General features: G+C 46.8%; 2 protein-coding genes across 2 annotated transcripts; both read left to right on the top strand.

Moving 5' to 3' along the window:
* Positions 1-302: 302 nt before the first annotated feature.
* On the top strand, positions 303-5,943 carry LOC116815151 (lymphocyte antigen 6E-like). Its single transcript, XM_032763239.2, has 3 exons — positions 303-376; positions 3,680-3,799; positions 5,235-5,943. The coding sequence occupies exons 1-3, from the start codon at positions 325-327 to the stop codon at positions 5,441-5,443; spliced, it is 381 nt and encodes a 126-aa protein (XP_032619130.1). The 5' UTR covers positions 303-324; the 3' UTR covers positions 5,444-5,943.
* Positions 5,944-14,486: 8,543 nt separating this feature from the next.
* LOC116815161 (lymphocyte antigen 6E-like) lies at positions 14,487-17,779 on the top strand. Its single transcript, XM_032763255.1, has 3 exons — positions 14,487-14,538; positions 15,985-16,104; positions 17,571-17,779. The coding sequence occupies exons 1-3, from the start codon at positions 14,487-14,489 to the stop codon at positions 17,777-17,779; spliced, it is 381 nt and encodes a 126-aa protein (XP_032619146.1).
* Positions 17,780-20,360: the final 2,581 nt, after the last annotated feature.

The following is a 20,360-nucleotide window of genomic DNA, read 5'->3' as shown; positions in this document are numbered from 1 at the left end:
GCACCTTCCTCTGAAGCAGTTAATACGACCACTGTTGGACACACAGGAGGATGTTGGATACACCATTGGGCAGAGCCAGTCTGGCAGTTCTCAGGCTCCTTTATAAAACAGGAAAATCAGGGAGTGGAAATTCCAGCTGGATTCCTAACATGACCAAACTCACTCCCACACACCCATACCCATGAGCCTTGTGTTGTGTTCCATGTGACAACCCGAACCCTAAAATTACCATCGTCATAGTAACCTAAAACAAACACCGCAGAGCTATAAAAACTGCCCTGGTGCTGGTGGTACAGCTGCCCTTGTGCGAAGACTGTAGTGAAGATGAAGGCTTTTCTTTGCACCCTGCTGGCTGCAGTCCTGTGTGTGGAGCAAGGTGAGCTAATAATTCTTCTATGCTAGAGAAAGAATATGCAGATGAGAGAGAACCCAGTTTAGATAATGGCAGGGACACTGAGATTTTACAGTAGCGGTGGTAAAGATTCTACAGTTAATGCACTGACACTGCCTTATCTCTTGGGTGGGATCCCTCCTATATCCCAAGGTGCTCCCTCTATCTCTCCCTTGCAGGACTGAGCCATTACACAGTAACTTATAAAATTTAATAAACTAAATAATGCATGCAATGATTAAGCAGATTTATTCCAGCATCTGAAGATGAGCAATTTACACAATCAGCTGTAAGTTCTAGCTCCCTGGCTAAAGGTTGGATGCTTTCAAGGGGACTGTTATTCTACACCAGCTGTTCTGAACTCATCTGCTTTTAAAAGCTAAAGCCCTGACCCTGCAAACAAGTGCACATGTGAGATGCTGCATGCATGTGAGTCAACCCATTGCAATCATCAGGACTATTTACATGCTAAGGTGACTCAACATAGTATATTTACAGAATGGGAACCAAGACAGGGCTGAATCTGCTCAATGCCTGGATAGGAGACCTCAGGGGGAAAAGAGGCCTCTGCGACATGTTTATATGTTATAGTCCGTCTGGAGCAACCTGTGAAGAAAATACTCTAGGCTGCTCAGCCAAGAATGTTGCAATTTAAAGGAGTGTCATTGAGAAAGTGGTCTGACCTGTTTCTACACCTGTTATCGGTGACCCGGGGGGTTACTGTAGCTGCAGTTAGAGAGAAAAAACAACCTTTGTCCCTATTTTTAGCAGTTTTTTTACTTTGTACCTTTGACAGCACTTTATGTAGAGTCAAATTCACTCAGTTCACTACTGGGGTCAGCCAGTTTTCCCTGTTCTGTTGTGAGTCTTTCACGTCTATGGGGAGAGAAGATGTTAAAAGGTACCGAAATGTCATTATAAACCAACAGATTTTGATAGACTGGATTCAGGTACAAGGATAGGACCAGAAATGAATTTTAACTCCCTTTTAAAAATGGACTCTGGGCTTGTCTTCAGAGAAAGCTACATTGGTTTATTTGAAGGTGTGAATTTCAACCAATTTATTTAAACTGCTGCAAACCCCTATGTGGCTGCTTTCATTTTGGTATAAGAAGGGCTTACATTTCAATGCAGCTTAGGTGGATTAAGAACAGGTTTAAACTAACCTGAAATAAGTTCCTCTTAAACCAACAATAAAAGCATCTACACAGGGATTTGCAACTGGCTTAAATAATTCAGTTTAAAACCAATTTAAGTTAAACTGGTGCAGCTTTCTCACGTACACAAGCCGCTAATGTTCAGGTTAGTGATGCCTCTTAAACTAACTACAAGAACATCATGTGTATTGTCTCAGATACAGTAGATGATTCTCTATGGGTCACAGAGATGTGTCACTACAAATGCCTCTACTTGCACATGGTAGCAAACATTTAGAAAATGTCTTTCAATTCTTGCCCGCAGCCCTTCACCTGATGAGATGAGAATGCAGAACAGGCTAAGACAACCTGTCCCTCAAGCTGCTGTCAGTCAGCTGAGGTTCTGGCCCTGAAATCAGGAGCAGTTCCAGTCTCCTGGGATACTTAGTGGAAGGCAGCCAGATGGTGTCTCTCGAATATGAATTCACTTGCAGGCAAACAGGTGGCTCTTAACCAAGCCCCAGTGTCTATTTCAGTAGATTCCCAGCCAGGCTGTGAGTTGAATGTGTTGTTACCAGGGCTTAAATTCAGCCAGAGCTGTCCGGAGCACAACTCCAGTAAATATTTTCAAACATTGACTCCAGCCTGATGCTGTTGCGATTCTCAGCGAGAGGTCCGCAGCCCTCTGGTGGTCTGCAAGACAGTTTCACAGGGTCAACGGGGCCCTGTGGCTGAAGCCCAGAGCCCCAAGTTCCAGTGCACCCCACAGGGCAGAAGTCCCAAGCCCCGGCATGCCTCGTGGAGAAAGGGGTGAGGAAGTGGTGGGTTCTGGAAAATACTCTATGACAGCGTTTCTCAAACTGAGGTCCGCGGACCCCTGGGGGCATGCGAGGTTACTCCAGGGGCCACGTGAGCCCTGCTGATCAGCTCTTCACTCTCCCTCCCTCAACCTCCCACTGCGTCCTGCACACCGGGCAACATCTGTTCAGTGGCATGCAGGAGGCGCGGGGAAGGAGGGGAAGGAGTGGGGTGGGGACATGCTTGGGGGAAGGAGTGGAAAGAGTCAGGGAAGAGGAGGGGCAGGGGAAGAGTAGGGATGGGAAGAGATGGGGCAGGGTGAGGGCAGGGTCTGGGGCTAAGCAGGGAGCTCGGGGGTCCCCCCAAAATTTTAAATCAACATGGGGGTCCTTGGGTTGCTACAGTTTCAGAACTGCTTCTCTATGAGAATTTAAGCCCTGGTTGTTACCCTTGCCTGATCACACACACTGCAAATGCCCTTTGGTCTCACATTAAGTCTCCCTTAATCCTTTTAATGGGATTGTTGCAAGACTGCCTTGTTCCAGACAGCCCCAGGAATATTCCTTTTATCCTCTAGTGACCCTTCTGCAAGGAACTTCCTTCAGTTTGACTCTGCAATCACAGATCTAATTTTCTGGGCTTTATTAAGAGCCATTGCTGTCTGTGTAATGCTTTGCAGATGCACTGCATTATGAAATGCTAAACATGATGCTCTCACAGGAGAACAAATCTAATTAGTTTTCCCCAAGGAAAGACAATTACTAATCAGCAAGGAGCTGGGAAATAAAGCCCTCACTGAGCTCTGCTTTCTGCAGACTTGGGAGGTTAGTCATTCTTGGCAGACAAAGAGAGATGGTTGTGGGATGGAGGCAGAGAAGGGTCTGAAAAGGGGGTCAGCTGAGATGCAGAGTTAGATCAATGGCTTGTGTGAGGCAAGGAAATAGGTGGAGAAGGCAGCGCTGGTCGAAACATGGTAAGTAATTGCTGCATTAGGGTGACCAGACAGTAAGTGTGAAAAATCAGGACAGGGGATGGGGGGAAATAGGAGCCTATATAAGAAAAATACCCCAAAATCGGGACTGTTCCTGTAAAATCAGGACATCTGGTCACCATATGCTGCATATATTTGCAAATTTTCCTTCTGGTTGAAATTGGTCCTAGAATTCTCTGACCAGACAAATTAAAACTAAAGTTTCTGTGGCATTTAATCTCAAGTAGAAAATGTTGGCTCTGTTTTGGGTCCCCTCCCCACTTTTCTCTTTCCTTTTTCCAAAAATGGAAACATTTTGGAGCCTCTCCTCTGAAGAAGGTGTTTCCACGAGCGGCTAAGCTGGGTTATGTGCTCCCTTTTCAGCGGCCTCCTTCTGGTGCTACACATGTAATGACGAGCCCTCCAACTGGAATTGTGTTAAAGCGACTAAGTGTGCCGACACTGACAAATACTGCCTCACAATCTATGCATCTGGAGGGATTGGTGAGTACCCGCAATGATCTCAGCAAGGTTTTCCTAAGTCCCTGCTCGCCATGGTGTCTGAGTGACAGGTATCAGTTTATTTAGGCTGCAGGAGGTCACTCTGTCTCACCTCCATGCTGGTAAGTTGGATTCTTTCCTCCTCCTTCTGAATAATCACACAGGAGTGCTGAGCATAGCACATGGAGAGCAAAGAGCTGGGCCTTAGGAAACTGCAAACAATCCAAGAGGCTAATTCCTCACTTATGTTGTCACGGAGTGTCGGGGAGTCAGGGCCCTGCACCCCCCACGTTCTGCGATTCACTGTGACTCTCAGCCAGCCAGTGACACAGAAGGTTTACTAGAGGACAGGAACACAGTCCAAAACAGAGCTTGTAGGCACAGAGAACAGGACCCCCTCAGTCAGGTCCATCTGGGGGGGCAGAGAGCTTAGACCTCAGCCCTGGGGCTCCCTCCATTTCCCTAGTCAGCTCCAAACTGAAACTCTCCAGCCCCTCCTCTGGCCTTTGTCTCTTTCCCAGGCCAGGAGACCACCTGATCTCTTTGTTCTCCAACACCTTCAGTTAGCACCTTTGCAGGGGAGCGGCCCAAGCCATCAGTTGCCAGGAGACAGGATGTTGGCCATTATCTGTGCAGACACTATCACACTTGCCCTCTAGGGCTCTGCAACAATCACATCCCTTATCCCACCACCTAGATACTTAAGAACTGCAGAGGGGAAACTGAGGCACCCACACAGTATTCAGAGAAAACATTAAGACCATTCCCACTTCCTCACATATGTGCACTCAGGGGAGGGAGCCATTTGGAGAACAGGATTTACAGTCACAAATCCCATCCCCTTATCTTGGTGCTCAAGGAAAAAGAAGTGTCTGTAGGGTGCATGCACAAAAGCCTTGAGGGGTGGTGTCCCTTTAATCCTATTGGGACTTTGCCAATGAATCCTTGCTCTCTGTACTACAGAGTACTTGTCTCAGCCACACTTCAAACCTATGGTAGTGAGGCACATGACCGATCAGTTCTACTGACCAGCTCTGCACTCCCTGGGTGTCCACACAACAAGCCTCAAACCCCTGTTCCCCCCCGCATGCAGTAGGCTCAATTTGAATCCCGAGAAGGAGTCTCTGACCTGGGGGTGGTCTTTCTTTTGGCTGTTCTGCAGCCATAGTCAGGGGTCTGGAGAGGATGTTCCCAGGCAGGTCTGTGGTTGCTAGCAAGAGATGGGTGATTGCTGTGCTGAGTGTCCCCAGGGCACAGAATAGCAGATAAACACTGGCTGGGTTAAAAGTCTGAGGCAAAACTACCAATCATGCCATCTCCATTGGCCCTCTCTGCTTAGCTACTTTAAGACCATTCTCTCCTCTACAGAGAGGGCTGCTGGAACTCTGGGGGGCTATTTGATAACAAATTTCTTCTCTGTTTTTCTTTCCCTGTTCAGGTGATAAAAAGGGGCAGCGCATCACCAAGAAATGCTCTCCAGTGTGTCCCCAAACAAACCTGAACCTCGGCGTAGCCGCCATTTCTACCTCCTGCTGTGAGCATTCCTTCTGCAACCTCAGTGGGGCCAGCAGTGTGAAAACCAGCTACCTGGTGATGGCCACGGGGATCTTGGCCAGTCTCATCTACAGCCTCAGAACGGGACTGTGATGAGGCCAGGAAAAGAGGACTTGCCATCCCAAAGAACCAACTTGGGCTTTCCCAGAATGATACGAAAAGCCTTCTGTGCAAAGCTGCCATCCAGGTTAACACTGCCCTTCTTTTCCGTGCCACCTCAGATCCCCTCAGCAAGGAGTTTCTCGCTAATTTTCTATGCTGTTGTTCTTTCTCTGAGGGACGGGAGCTGTACCCTGGGGATAAGAGCACTGCCTTCCCTCGCCGGGGGGTTGTGAGCATAAACGCATTAAAGATATTACGCTGATGGAGGCTAGATACGCACCTAAGATTTTATCTATCTATCTATAGTTAATAGCTCCGCCTCCACCTTTGTTTTAGCAGAGCCAGAGTTGCCTCCCACCTGCTTGGTGTCAGTGACCTGGGATGCTCAGCAGAATGGTGCTGCCTGGATAGATGTGCCGGCTCAGGGGAAAGTCCCCATATAGCACAAAGTATTAACACTTGTTCCACCCTCTGCCACAGACCCTGTGTCATTCCCCTCTTCATTGCCCCTAGCACTGTCTCTTCTCTGCCTCTCCTCGCACTCGCACCACTGAGAGCATGAGAGCCTTCTCCTCCGCAGCTCGCTCACCAGAGCAGGCTCTCTGAGTCTCTGAACAGACCTTTATGCCCAGGTCTGTCCCCTTACTACCCCTCTAATGTTAGCCCTGATGAATGGATGAGTGAATGAACGCATACTCAACTGTATTAATCTACACTCTGTTACCATTTCTTATTCCTGTAATTTTTCCCATATAAGCATTTGTGGTCTTGCATTGCTTCACCCTGTGAAAGCCCATTTCGATTAATTTTGTAGGACAAATGCTGGTCACAATAAAGTGTTGTTTTTTATTATTCTATTGTGGAAACATCAGTTGTGTTAACTCTGGGATAGCTGGAGAAAACAGCCCTGCCAGCTTGGGAACAAAAAGATTGGTGAGATAAATCTGTGCGTCACATTTAGGCCTGGAAGGATTCGAATTTTATTGAGCAATGTGGGTAACCATCCATTGCACCGTCCGTACACAAACCAACACAAATAATTTCCATTGACAGTAATAGACATTTACAGACATGCAAAGCAAGAAAAATGCTGCTTGAGAGTTAGGGCTACTTACGTTGTATATTTGGCCAGGGGATGTTGACAATTTGTGCTCTAATGGTTATAAAGCTTCAGTTTTTTTGAATCTCAGCATCTCCTGTCATTAAATAATTGTTCTCTGAACCCATCCCATTACCTGACCCTCCCACCCATAATTCTCTGCAACTGTGAACATGTACATAGATAAAAATTGTGAAAAAAGGCTCAAAAATAAACATAGATATCGTCCATCCAAAAGATAAAAAACAAAAATCCAGATGCCGTTCCAGCCTCATTGTATTGAAACTCGTTTGAATAAGCTAAGCGGCGATTTGTCTCAGACTCAGTGAGCTCCGGCATGCCAGCCGAGGTGGTATTGCATAGCTATATTTTTAAAAACTGTTTTTTCTGACCATTCAAAAGCAATGCCATAAGGAAAACAGCCTCCCAGGCTTTTCCCAAGCCATCTAAGAAGTAGGGTGGTGAGGCCAGAAGGAGTTCAGACTCCATAGGTTTGTCTCCAGTGCATTGGGAGGTCTGATTGCAGCTTGGGTAGGCAGACCCGTGCCAGCTTGATTCTAGCTAGCTGGACTAAAAACAGCTGTGAAAATGCAGCAACACCTGAGAATGTACCCACAGGTTCTGGGCAGGCTTGTACAATTTGTGCTGATCTCTGGGGTACTGCATATTCACTGCTATTTTTAGCTCTGCTAGCTAGAGTAAATGTAATGCAGATCTGCCTCGCCAAGTGGCAATCACACACTCACTTGCAGCAAAGCCATGTCCTAAGAGTCACAGGTGGAAGTAGGCAGGGGCGGCTTTATTAACTGCGGGGCCTGATTTGAATACCCGGTGGCAGTCTGGGGCTTTGGCGCCACTTTGGCAGCGGGGGGGTCCTCTCCGGGTCTTCTGCGGCACCGAAGGACACCCCACCACCGAAATGTCACCGAAGACCCCCAGAGTGGATCCCCCCCCACCGCTGAAATGCCGCCGAAGACCCCAGAGCAGACTGCCACCGGGTGAGTAAAAAAATAAAATTAAAAAGGTGCCTAAGGCACGGGGCCCTGGAGCGGGGCCCTCTTAGGTGCAAGGCCTAAAGCCGGTCTTGGAAGTAGGATGGATGGTTTTGTGACTGAAGCACAGGCCTGTGAGTCTGCAGATCTAGGCGCTATTCCTGGCTCTGCTACAAACTCTCTCGGTGACCTCAGACAAATCACCGAACCGCACCGACCCTCTGTTTCCCCATCTGCAAAATGGGGATATTGATACTTTCCTACCTCACAAGGGGGCAATGAGGCATAATTCATCACTGTGTGTAAAGGGAGTTCAAAGCCTCCAGTGGAAGTTCCTGAATAAGCAGAAAGGATCATTGTAAGGAGGAAAAAGGGACTTTCCTTGCACTTGAAAGACAAGTAGTCAGGAATGTTTGAGTGCACCTTGTAGGCTGCCCTGGCTTTTCAGTGGCAATGGAATTACCCACAGGACCCATCCCTTGCAGCAGAAGTTTGCTTCAGAACTTTAAGCTTCCATTAAAAATAATTAAAATTTTAGGCCACATTGTGGTGGAAAAGGTCTTGAAAACATGAACTGACTGGATGTTAATTGATGCAGGGAGGCCTGCCTGAGTCTGCAGACAGCCTGACAAAAGCTGCTCGCGGAGGCTGTGAGCTTCAGGGTATGGACTCAGAAAGGCAGGAATCACTGTGTCACTGTCAGAACACTGCCATCATATAAATTTCCAGGGCCTTCTGTGTAGGACCCTCCATGAATATAAACCATCATTGGCTTAGGTCCCCCCAGTGGCCCGAACCTCTTCATTTTCAGCACCGTCATTATCACCTAAATCATCTGTCTGTTTGTTTGTAAGGGGACCAAGTACCTCAAGGTGATAGTTGACTGTGATGACTATCCCATTGCAACACTGTTAACGCTTTCATTGCTGATGACTTTACCAGAAACATCCAGCTAATGTGCTTATCCACACCCCTCTCTAAGTGCCAGGTTCCCTGACAACTGCCTCCTACCTAGCTTCTTGCTGAGAGCTGACCACTCACCTCTCATTGGGGAAACCACCCAAGGTGCTGCAGAGACATGGCCCAGCTCCTATTACAGGGCCAGGTAGGAGGCAACCGACCCCCAGTTCTATACAGCAGTGGACAGTGAACTCTCTCTCCTACTGCAGAGGATATACGCACACACATACCTTTCAGGCCACCTTTTTGCTTCATAAAGACGTAAACATGGCACAGAACTATTTTTCCTTTGTTGGCCTCTGTTAATTCCTCATGTTTCCCCAAACACTTGTGCTCTCCTGAGGTGAGATCCTGTCCGAACTGGGGGTCTGGGAGGAGTTTGTGGTCAAATTCACCCCAACGAAGAAAATCTCTTGTGTGGATCGAGATGGGGAAGGGGGGGACACAGCAAGCAGATGAGAGATTGGAGTCTCTTGATTTCTTGAATCAGAAGTTTTTTTTACTGGAAGCCTAGATTGGGTTTTTGGAGGCAGCGCGCAGGAGACGGGCCTACAGAAGTCTCTGGACCCTAATGAAGGAGGAGCTGTGACCCACAAACAGAAGAAGGGGTCGAGTGCTTCCCATCATGGGTTCTACTCTAGGCGCTGCCCTTGCTGGCTCTTTGAGTTCACAAGCAGCAGCATGGAGGATGGGAGGAAGAAACTATTACAAAAAATAATAATAATTAAAAAAAAAAAAAAACCAAAATCCAGGTCAGGAGACTCCCCCAAAAACAAGAGCAATGTGAACAGCATGTCAACCCCAAGTGCTGGAAACTCATGAGTCAGTCCGCGAAATAATGAAAAGGGCTTAAAAATAATAATAAATGTTGGATTCTTTTTATTTATATTCTGGTTTTGAGTCTGTGGGGTTATGTTTTCAAGCTTTTCTCCACAGCCATGAGGGCCAGAAATTTCCCTGAACAACAAACAAAGAAAACCTGCCTGAGCTCAGATTGTCATGTGTTTGAGCATTGGCCTGCTAAACCCAGGATTGTGAGCTCAGTCCTTGAGGGGTCCATTTAGGGACTGGGGGCAAAAATCTGTCTGGGGTTGGTCCTGCTTTGAGCAGGGGGTTGGACTTGGTGACCTCCTGAGGTCCCTTCCAACCCTATGATCTATGAATCCCCTGACTCCAGGAGGTGGGGTTTTAAGCAACACATAAAATATAGCAACAAACACATGATAGCTGGTGTGTGTCACAGCTCAGAGGCAGGGGGAGCTTAGATGTGGCCCCCGATTGGTGAAACTGGCTCTTTTTGCAGACACTGCTGCTTTCAGCAAGAGATGTCTCAGCCCTGATGCAGCATCTAGAGCAGCAGCTTCCAAACTTTTAACTTCCCTTTGCATCAAAGCCAGTGAGTGCCGCAGCCCCACCTTGCCTGTGCACTAGAGACAACAGTCCGGTGAAATCAGCGGGATCTAGGCCCCAGAAGATCTTTGAGGATGAGGGCCAGTATTCCTACAGCGGAGTGCTTAATGAAACACCAGAGGCCCATGGTATCTGCTGTTGTAACAGCCCTTTCCTTGGTGTGTTTCCGGGGGAAGGGGGAGATGGTTTCCATGCCCAGGCCTTTATTCAGGTGCGGAAAAACCAACCAAGGAGTGACCTGCCAACTTCCCAACTCCCTGCCCTCAGAACAGGGGCTCAAGAGGCTGGTAGGGACAAAATATGGCTCAAGGAGGACAAGGGGTATTTTGTGGCAATCGGGCCTATGAATATCATTCTAATTATGAGCTTACCTGTGAAAAGTGAGTGTAAATGCATAAAACATCACAATAAGCTCTGACAACAAGTGTGGACGGGAACAGGGGCAAGAAAACCAGGCAGAGAAACTGGATTACCCTAAACCAAAAAGGCCACATTGAGCTAATCCAAGGAGTGTTGAAATTATGGTTGTTCAAAACAGTAAGTGGAACTGGAAATTAATGAACCAAAAGAGGTGTGTTGGATATGAGGCCTAATAGGTGGACAAAATAGTGACGGGGGGGAGAGGATCTGCTGCCCATCACTCCCATTATGGGTCCATAAAGAAAGACTTTGGGAGGGCAGGGGGGAATATGGAAGAACAGACAGAGAATATTGAAGCCAGCTTCACCATCATGGCTGCCACCGCCACCACCTCCTGGGCCTTCCTCAGCCTGAGAGGAGTCCTGACCAGAACGGTCTAGAGAGAGGGACCAGACAGCCTACAGGTGATACATCCAAAAATCCAGCTGATAAAGTTTCAGTTGATACATTTTAAACAGCTCTAGTGTCAAGAAGCACCTTGAGCAAGTGATGGACACTTCTTTTTACTCACTGAATGTCTAGGATGAAACAGATACATAAATAGCTTCCCTCTTTCTCCTGCTCCTCCCACCGCCACCACCTCCTGGGCCTTCCTCAGCCTGAGAGGAGTCCTGACCAGAACGGTCTAGAGAGAGGGACCAGACAGCCTACAGGTGATACATCCAAAAATCCAGCTGATAAAGTTTCAGTTGATACATTTTAAACAGCTCTAGTGTCAAGAAGCACCTTGAGCAAGTGATGGACACTTCTTTTTACTCACTGAATGTCTAGGATGAAACAGATACATAAATAGCTTCCCTCTTTCTCCTGCTCCTCCCATTTCCCCTATTTAAACCCTATTTTTCTTCCTAATTAATTCCACCCTCCTGGACATACGTATCTTCCAAATATTTGTGGACTGGTATCATTTCCACTCCTTTGGCTCATACATTCCCTAGTCTCTTTACTTAGCCTTGTTAGTCTTTTCGATCTTTCTTCCTTGATCAAACCCACTGCCCGATCAATTGTGTTCCTCTTTTCTGAATCCTTCCAATGTATCTACATCGTTCTGGTGTTGAGGTGCTGAAAAGTGAAGCTAATATTAAGATCACAGAAATATACAGGAATTGCCAGATGAGACCAGACCAATTTAGCAGTATATATCCTGTGTCTGCCCGAAATCCAGCTAAGAATCATTTACACACAACAAAGCTATCACCTCTAAATTCCCACAGCACGCAGGAGAGAAAAGCTGTCCAATGGGTATTTTAACTCCTGAGCTGTGTCAGGCAATAAGGCGCTTTTGCTAAAATAACGCCTGATCTTTCTGTAACTGACAATGGACGATGCTAACTGAATGAAATGTGGACTGCGCCATCATCAGAGTGTTGGCTGGTTGTGCAGGGCAACATATGGACTGCAGAATGGCAGTGGGTGGCAATTTGACCTTCTTTTTTTATTTCTAGCTCAGAATAGTGAGCAATAAAAGTAGAATTTAATTTGTTGTGGTGTGGAGGCCCGAGGGCTTTGTCTTAGGCGATCTTGAATGTACCATCACTGGGTGGAGAAGTCTGCATTCACTGACACTGACTGGTCCCTCCCTACCTGCAGCCCTCACCCCTCATCTCCCCAGGTCACTGTGCAGTTCAGTTCTTTTTGCTTGTGTGTTTCCTCCTCATTCCAATCTTGCAGCAAATTTGAATATGTTTATCCCCAAGAAATGCCTGACCAAACAGGGGAAACAGCCAAGAAGGGAGCAGAAGGCAGCTTGGATTGGACTTAAATAATAGGCAGCAGGTTTAAAACAAACGAAAGGAAGCATTTTTTCACACAACGTACTGTCAGTCTGAAGAACTCTTTGCCAGAGGATGTTGTGAAGGCCGAGACTATAACAGGGTTTAAAAAAGAGCTAGATAAGTTCATGGAGGTTAGATCTATCAATGGTTATTAGCCAGGATGGGCAGAGATGGGGTGTCTAGCCTCTGTTTGCCAGAAGCTGGGAATGGGCGACAGGGGATGGATCACTTGATGATTCCCTGTTCTGTTCATTCCCTCTAGGACACCTGGCATTGGCCACTGTTGGAAGACAGGACACTGGGCTAGATGGAACATTGGTCTGACCCAGTATGGCCATTCTTAGGTTCTTATGGATGGGCATGAAAGGCTGGGAAACCCTCCCAATGTCCAGCACTGGACCACAGCCAACCACACACATCATTCTTTGGAGAATGATAGATGCTTCTCCCTTGAGACAGACGTGGGTCTGAGGGGCACAAGCAGTCTTACTGTCCCATCCTCAAAAGCCATTGGTTCACACTCACCCAACGATTATTATTTTTCAGCAAATATTTAGTTTAATTTAAATAGCTTTCCATCGGAACTATTTTTCTAGGCTTAATGATATGTTTCTGATCAGCAGGGAAATACCCAATAAAGACTTTTTTTTTAATACCCATCCCCACTAATACTGACACGGGGCTGTTTTATAATCCCAACAAAACAAGACAGGACATGGCATGCTGGGTCAGAGGACCTGCTACCTTCTGCCTCGTGCCTGATACCACCCTAAAGGCCTGGAAAGTTTCCCAACACACATACTCTTGTGAGGTTTGGTTGTTTAATTGGTACCTATCCTTGCTCCCAGTTTCACAGTTGCACCTGTTGGGAAACAAGAGATATCCATGCCTGAGTCACACAGGGCCCAAATTTGGCATTATTAATTAATATAAGAGTGCGTGCTGGAAAAATGGCATCACGGCTAAATGACTTTGAGAGCAGCCTTCAATTACCTGAAGGGGGGTTCCAAAGAGGATGGAGCCCGGCTGTTCTCAGTAGTAGTAGATGACAGAATCAGCAGCAATGGTCTCAAGTTGCAGTGGGGGAGGTCTAGGTTGGATAATAGGAAACACTATTTCACTAGGAGGGTGGTGAAGCACTGGAATGGGTTACCTAGGGAGGTGGTGGAATCTCCATCCTTAGAGGTTTTTAAGGCCCGGCTTGACAAAGCCCTGGCTGGGATGATTTAGTTGATGTTGGTTCTGCTTTGAGCAGAAGATTGGACTAGGTGAACTCCTGAGGTCTCTTCCAACCTTAATATTCTATGATTCTATGACTCACTCACATATTCTGTAAGAGAGCTCATGGCTGTAGGTGGAAAATATTCAGAAATGTGAATATTCAGTGGGAGAGAGAAACCTGAGGTCAAGACTTAACAGAGACGTTGGGAATGATGGAGAACAGCAAGTTAGACAGTCATTTGCAAAGGCATGAAACATTGCCAGTGTAATTTTGGGTTGTATGTGCACTGGCATTTCAACCATAGGACCATGACTCCACCTCAGAGAAGAGCTAGAGAATCAAAAAAGTGAAGGGGAAAGCAAAGAAAATCATTCGAGGCCCAAAAAGATTCAGACTTTTTAGTTTAGAGAGAAGAGAGACAAGAGGGGCTATAACAGGGGTGAAAACAATATTGAACTACTCATAGACTGTCAGTCAAGTGCTTCCATTTACTCTGTCGCAAATATTTTCCCTGTGTAATTGTTCTTCTAAATGTTGTTTTTTATTTTCATGTTGACGGGTCAGCTTAATCACATGTCAGGATGTTTTAAAAATCAAGCCAATTGCATCTTCAAAATTACCAGTTTTGGAACTGAAAAATTTCATTGATGAAAATGAGACCATGGGACAATAATGCTTTTAGATCAGACAACATTTTTGAAAAGTTTTCTTCCTGGTGGTTTTAAACCTAATTCTCTCATTCCTCCTTGCATTTCCCTCACTGGCTGTGTGGTGTGGATGCTATCAGCAGAAATTTTTGAAGAAAATGCCAAAACCAAAACCAACCAGTTCCCCCAAAGGCACCTTATTATACAAAGCATAAGAAAAAACATTCTCACAGGAACTCCCTACTCTGAAACCAAATCTTTCATGTTTTGGGGCATAAGCCAAACACTAACTGAAAGATTCAGGCAGAAACTTTCCATAGGGAGAGGTTATTTCCATAGGGAGATGTCACACAGACACACACCCATCAATTTTGTGTCCTACGCTATGGCACACCCCTCTCTTCGTCAAATCACCATCATCCTAGTAATGAAAAGCAAACACCACACAGCTATAAAACCTGCCCTGGATGGAGCTGCCCTTATTGCAAAGGCTGCAAGACGTAGCGAAGATGAAGGCTTTTCTTTTTGCCCTGCTGGCTGCAGTCCTGTGTGCGGAGCGAGGTGAGATGCTAATGATTCTTCTCTCCTAGACAAAAAACGTGCAGATAACGAGAGAGAACCAGCGTAGAAATGGCAGGGACACAGGGAGATTTTACAGCATCAGTGGCGAAGATGCGATAGTCAACAGTGAACTGGTGCTGTCCCCTTTGCTGTCTTTGAGCACCAGCTTGTGACTGGGCTATTTCAGAGTGCCTTCAACTAGTTAGTTTCATCCAGTTCCCTTCAGAAAGCCATGCAAAGCTTTGAACTCTTGCATATTGGGCTATGCAAAGGACCACAGTCCCATGCCCATAACCTAGGTGCCCAGTCTATCAGCTGCATGTTATGAAGGCCTGAGGGAGAGGACAATACAGGATGAGGCCAGTTCTGGGGACCTACCTAGACATTTGACAAAGATCATTTATCCACTCTGCAATCTTGAGCCTTCTGCTCAGATGAGCGGTGCTTCCCAGAACCATTTCTTACAGAAATAACCTTCCTCAACTATCCTGTTGCATGGGCTTTGATTCTGCCCAGTGCTGTTCATGCTGCTTCCTATCCAGCAAAGCTCGTAATCACATTCTTAGCTGTAAGCATGTGAATACTCTCATTGAAGTCAATAGGATTACTCCCATGTAGAAAGTTCAGCAGGTGCTAAAGTGTTTTGCTGGCTGCGGACTGGCGTGCTCAGCACTGTGCTGGGTTGAGCCCTCAGGCAAGAGTTTAACAAATGTGATCAAATACAAAATAAATGTGTACAATGATATAGCAGATATTTGCTAGAGGATCTAACAATACGCAATCAGAGCAAGAAGTTCTAGCTGAAACGCCAGCGGCTGGATCCTTTCAAGGAGATAGTTGTTCTGCTGCAAGGATTCCTGATCTCATGCTTTTCAAAACTACCTCCCTGACCTTGTAAACAATTGTACAGGGGAGTCATTGTCTGCATATGAGTAATCCTGTTGAACTCGTTGGGACTATTTACATGTGTAAGGTTAGACAAAGTATTTGTAGCATTGGAGCCAAGGTAGGTCTGAGTTTGCTCAGTGCATGGTGGGGAGCCCGTCAGAGAGAAAACCCATGTGTGCTGTATATTTGTCTTTTGTTCCCTGTCTGGAGCCATCTATGAAGGAGAAGCTCTGGCTATTAACCAATGAGCATTACTGGTCAATTGTTATGTAAAGGGACATCACCAATCACTGTCTGAAATGTTTCTACTGCTGTTACATGTAACAACTGTGGTTAATTAATCAATCAATTAATTAATTAATATTATTAATATGCCTGAGATCAGAAAAAAAGCATCTTTCCCTATTTTTCCAGCTTGTTCAGCTCCATACATTTGATAGCATTTTATGTGGCACCAGTGTCACTATTTCCCTAGTAGGATCAGCCAATTTTCTCAGCGCACTTCCAAAGAGGAGTTTTCCGCGAGGGTCTGAACTGTGTTGCATCTTCCTTTTGCAGTTTCCTCACTGAGATGTTTCACTTGCAATGATGAGCCCTCCAACTGGAATTGTATTAAAATAACGGACTGTGCAGAGAACGACAAATACTGTCTAACGACCTACACAAAGACAGGGCTTGGTGAGTACCTGCAATGTCTCAGTAAGGTTTGTCTAAGGCTGCGTCACCATGATGTCTGGGTATCACTTTATTGATCATGCAATAGGTCCTCTGTCTCACCCCCATGCCAGGGAGTTGGATTCTTTCTTCCCTCTCCTGGGAGGATGAATAATTACTCAGGAGTAATGAGCATAGCATATGGAGAGCAAACTACACAGCAGTGGGACACTTCAAATGACCTGTATCCCTTCTCACCAGGGATAGATCCTCACTCCTCAGTAATCACACGCCGGGGAGAGACCTATTTGGAGAAACAGAATTTACATGCAAAATCCCATTACCTGATCTTGATGCTCAAAAATATATCTGTGTTGTGTTGTGCATGCACAAAAGGATTGAGAACCCTAGGGAACGTGACCCTATAATAATCCTAACGGCAGGCTGGCAGTGAATCCTTACTCTCTCCTACTGCTGTAGGTGCTGGGCAGCGACCCAGGTTACTAGTGGGAGTGAGATGCATAGCTGTGAGCCATATTGATAATATCTGCACTGCACAGGTGTCCACAAAAGCTTCAAACTCCCCAATCCCTCATCCCCCCACATTCCAGGGGCTCCGTTTGAATCCTGGGAAGATCTCTCCTTTGGCTGTTCCAAAGCCATGGTCAGGAATCTGGAGAGGATTATAGAATCCAAGGCCAGACGGGACCATTGGGGTCACCTAGTCTGACCTCCTGTATAGCACAGGCTAGAGAACTGCCCCAGAACAATTCCTAGAGCAGACTGAAAAATTGCCCGTGATGGAGACTCCACCATGACCCCTGCTAAATTCTTCCAATGGTTAACAACCATCTGTGTTAAAAATGTACACCTTCTTTCCCATCAGAATTTGTCTAGATTCGCTTTCAGCCACTGGATGATATTAGAACTTTCTCTGCTAGATGGAAGAGCCCATTATCAAATATTTGTCCCTTGTGTACGTTCTTATAGACTGTGATCAAAAGTCATCCCTTAACCGTCTCTTTGCTAAGCTACATAGAATCAGAGAATATCAGGGTTGAAAGGGACCTCAGGAGGTCATCTAGTCCAACCCCCTGCTCAAAGCAGGACCAACACCAACTAAATCAAATACCTAATTTGTGCCTCTTGAGTCTATCACAATAATGATTAAAGGAATTAGAAAACATACGTAAACATTCCCATACTGCTGCATACTGGTCTGTAACTGCTATCGAGAGACCGGTGCTGTGACATGATTGCTATGCTGATAGCAACAATGAGTGTTAGGTCGGGCACTGCCTAGCAGATAGACTGGTTGGGTTAAAAGCCTGAGGCAAATCAACCAATCCTAACTTCTGAGAAAAGTCCTTCCCATTGGCCTTTGTTGCTTAGCTGCTTTAGTACCATTATCTCCTTGATAAGCAGAGTTGCTGGAAGTCTGGGGGACTCCTGAATAAGGATTCTTCGCTCTGTTTTTCTTTCCCGTTAAGGTGAGAAAGCTGAGTATCGCATCACCAAGAAATGCTCTGCCGAGTGTCCTCAGACAAACTGGAATGTTGGTATAGCAGCTGCTTCTACCTCTTGCTGTCAGCATTCCTTGTGCAATATCAGCGGGGCCAGCAGTGTGAAATCCAGCTATGCAGTGATGGCCACGGGGGTCTTGGCCAGTCTCATCTATGTCCTCAGATCCGGACTGTGATGGGGCCAGGAAAAGGAGGCCGTGATGCCCCAAAGAACCAGCTCGAGCTTCTCTAGTGAGACACCAAACATCCTCTGTGCAAAAGGTTTCACCTGGGTTAACACAGCCCTGTGCCCAGTAAGGCTACGTCTACCCTAAGGCTAGGGCTGTGAATCCCAGTTCACACAGATGTCCTCGTGCTCCAGCTCTCACTGAAGGAGCATGCTAAAAACACTAGTGTAGCCATGGTAACATGGAGCCACAGCAAGCAGCAGCAGGGCCTAGTTGCCCCAAGTACGTGGCCGCTGCCTGTGCTGCCGTGACTACAGTTCTACTGTTAACAACCTGCTCAATGAGAGCTGGGGCTAGTACGTCTACATGGGCTGGGAGTCATACCACTAGCTAGACTTGGCCTCAGAGTCACTTCAGATTCCATTGGCAAGTCATTCCTCTCTCCGTTTTCACATGGTGGTTCTGCCTCGGGCACAACCACACCTCCGTGCTCGGCGTTGTTGACCTGGGATGCTCAGCTGAAGGGCGCTGCCTGCTCAGAAGGGCAAAGTACTAACACTGTTAGAATTACTTGTTCCAACCTCTGCCGCAGACCCTGTGTAATTCCCTTGGCACCCATCTCCTCTCTGCCTCTCCTCACCACCGACATCTCGAGAGCCTTCCTCTCACCAGAGCTGCCTCCCTGTGTTTCTGAACAGACCTTCACTCCCAGGTCTGCCCCACTTCTGCCCCTCTAACATCAGCCCCGGTGGGTGAACCAAGAGTTGAGTTTATTCGCCTACATTTTGTCCTCACCACCAGTTTCTGTCTTTTCCCCCCATATACCGGGGTGGGCAAACCATGGCTTATGAGCTGCAGGCGGCTCTTCTAGAGTTAAAGTGTGGCTCGTGGAGCCCCCCCACCCCATTCTCCACCTACCAGCATGGGGTGGGGGAGTTCAGGGCTCCTGCCCTGCGGCAGGGTGGTGGGGCTACAGACTTCTGCCCTGCTGGGAATGGGGTCTTGGGCCTTCTGTGGCAGGAGCGGGGCTAAAGCCCTGAGTCCTGGCTGGTACGCCTCGCAGGGCTGAAGCCCCAAGCCCCGTCTGGCACACTGGGCTCTTGAACTTCTGAAGATTATCACATGCGGCTCAGAGGGTCAGTAATACCAATCGCTGGGTCGTATTGTTTCACTCTGTGAAAAGCCCTTTTCGAAACACTCTGTCAGCCAGAGGCTGGACAAAATAAAGTATCGTTTTATTTCATTGCATACGTGTCTGCTGTGTCAGCTCTGGGCTAGCTGGAGAAAACAGTCCTGCCAGGTTGGGAACAAGAAGACGGGAGGTCTGAGTTTGTATGATACTGAAACTATAATTACTGGTGTCAGTATTTTCGCCAGATTGCTGTAGTCACTGGAGCACACTAGCTGGGGCTGTCTAGTGTGTTTCTATATAAAAATCTTCCTGTTTGATCTCAGGCCGCAGAGTCTGTGCCATGAGCTGAAAGTGGCCTTTTAAAGAGGTGGTCAGAAGCGGGCTTCTGCTCCCAGCAAGATGCTACACGCTCACAGGTGGCAGTGGGATGCCACATGTGGGGGGGGGAGCTCAGGAAAATCACATGACATTTTTCCACCTCCATCTCCCCATCTGCAAGGAATGGGAAAATGAGACTTCCCTGCCTCGGCAGCACGGGTAATGAGGCTTAATCCATCATTGGGGGTGTAAAGTGATTTAAGAGCCTCCACTGGAAGGGGCTTTATAAGCAGCAAGGACTATTATAAGGGGAAGAAAGGCCTCTCCTTTTATTTACTAGTCAGGAATGTCCAAGTGCCTTGTGTATACTAGTGTCAGGCAATCAGTCACAGAACCCACCCCTTGCAGCAGAATTTTGTTCCAGAAACTAAGCTTCCATTCAGATAACATGTAAATGTTCTAGACCTCCTGGTTGCTATGACAGTGGTGGCAGATGACAAAGCAATTATCTCAAGTTGCAGTGGGGGAGGTTTAGGTTGGATATTAGGAAACGCTATTTCACTAGGAGGGTGGTGAAGCACTGGAATGGGTTACCTAGCGAGGTGATGGAATCTCCATCCTTAGAGGTTTTTAAGCTCAGGCTTGACAAAGCCCTGGCTGGGATGATTTAGTTGGGGTTGGTCCTGCTTTGAGCAGGGGGTGAGACTAGATACCTCCTGAGGTCTCTTCCAACACTGATCTTCTATGATTCTATGACAGCCTTGAAAACATCAGCTGAGTGAATGCAAGGTAAGGCCGGGACGTCTTACTTATTAGCAATGTTTATTTCCTCTGTGATGACTGTTCAAGCGGCACACCGTATTCTACCCCTCTGTCTTCCGTAAGGAATTTAGGTAGCTGACAGTTTTTTTTCCATTTTACCTAGTACCTGTGTCTTACGGAGTTCCCTGCTTGTTCTTTGTATTTTACATTCCACTAACCAGTCTCCTCCAGGTAATTTCTTAGCTCTTACTATATCTCCAGCACTTGTTCTGATCCACTCTGCCATCCTCGGGAGGTTGAGATCCCCTGTCTTTATGTTCTCATCTAAGGAATTTAAAATTCTGTAACTTTTGCCATTTCCCTTCCATGCCCTTCTCC

Source organism: Chelonoidis abingdonii, chromosome 2 (assembly GCF_003597395.2).
Source record: "Chelonoidis abingdonii isolate Lonesome George chromosome 2, CheloAbing_2.0, whole genome shotgun sequence".
Lineage (NCBI taxonomy): Eukaryota > Metazoa > Chordata > Testudines > Testudinidae > Chelonoidis > Chelonoidis abingdonii.
The sequence above is the reverse complement of the archived record's forward strand: the minus strand, read 5'-3'. Positions and strand labels throughout refer to the sequence as shown.

Coding starts and splice junctions, on each gene's coding strand:
- LOC116815151 (XM_032763239.2), top strand. CDS start 325: ATGAAGGCTTTTCTTTGCACCCTGCTGGCTGCAGTCCTGTGTGTGGAG. Junction 377..3,679: donor AGTCCTGTGTGTGGAGCAAG/GTGAGCTAATAA, acceptor CTCCCTTTTCAG/CGGCCTCCTTCTGGTGCTAC. Junction 3,800..5,234: donor CTATGCATCTGGAGGGATTG/GTGAGTACCCGC, acceptor TTCCCTGTTCAG/GTGATAAAAAGGGGCAGCGC.
- LOC116815161 (XM_032763255.1), top strand. CDS start 14,487: ATGAAGGCTTTTCTTTTTGCCCTGCTGGCTGCAGTCCTGTGTGCGGAG. Junction 14,539..15,984: donor AGTCCTGTGTGCGGAGCGAG/GTGAGATGCTAA, acceptor TTCCTTTTGCAG/TTTCCTCACTGAGATGTTTC. Junction 16,105..17,570: donor CTACACAAAGACAGGGCTTG/GTGAGTACCTGC, acceptor TTTCCCGTTAAG/GTGAGAAAGCTGAGTATCGC.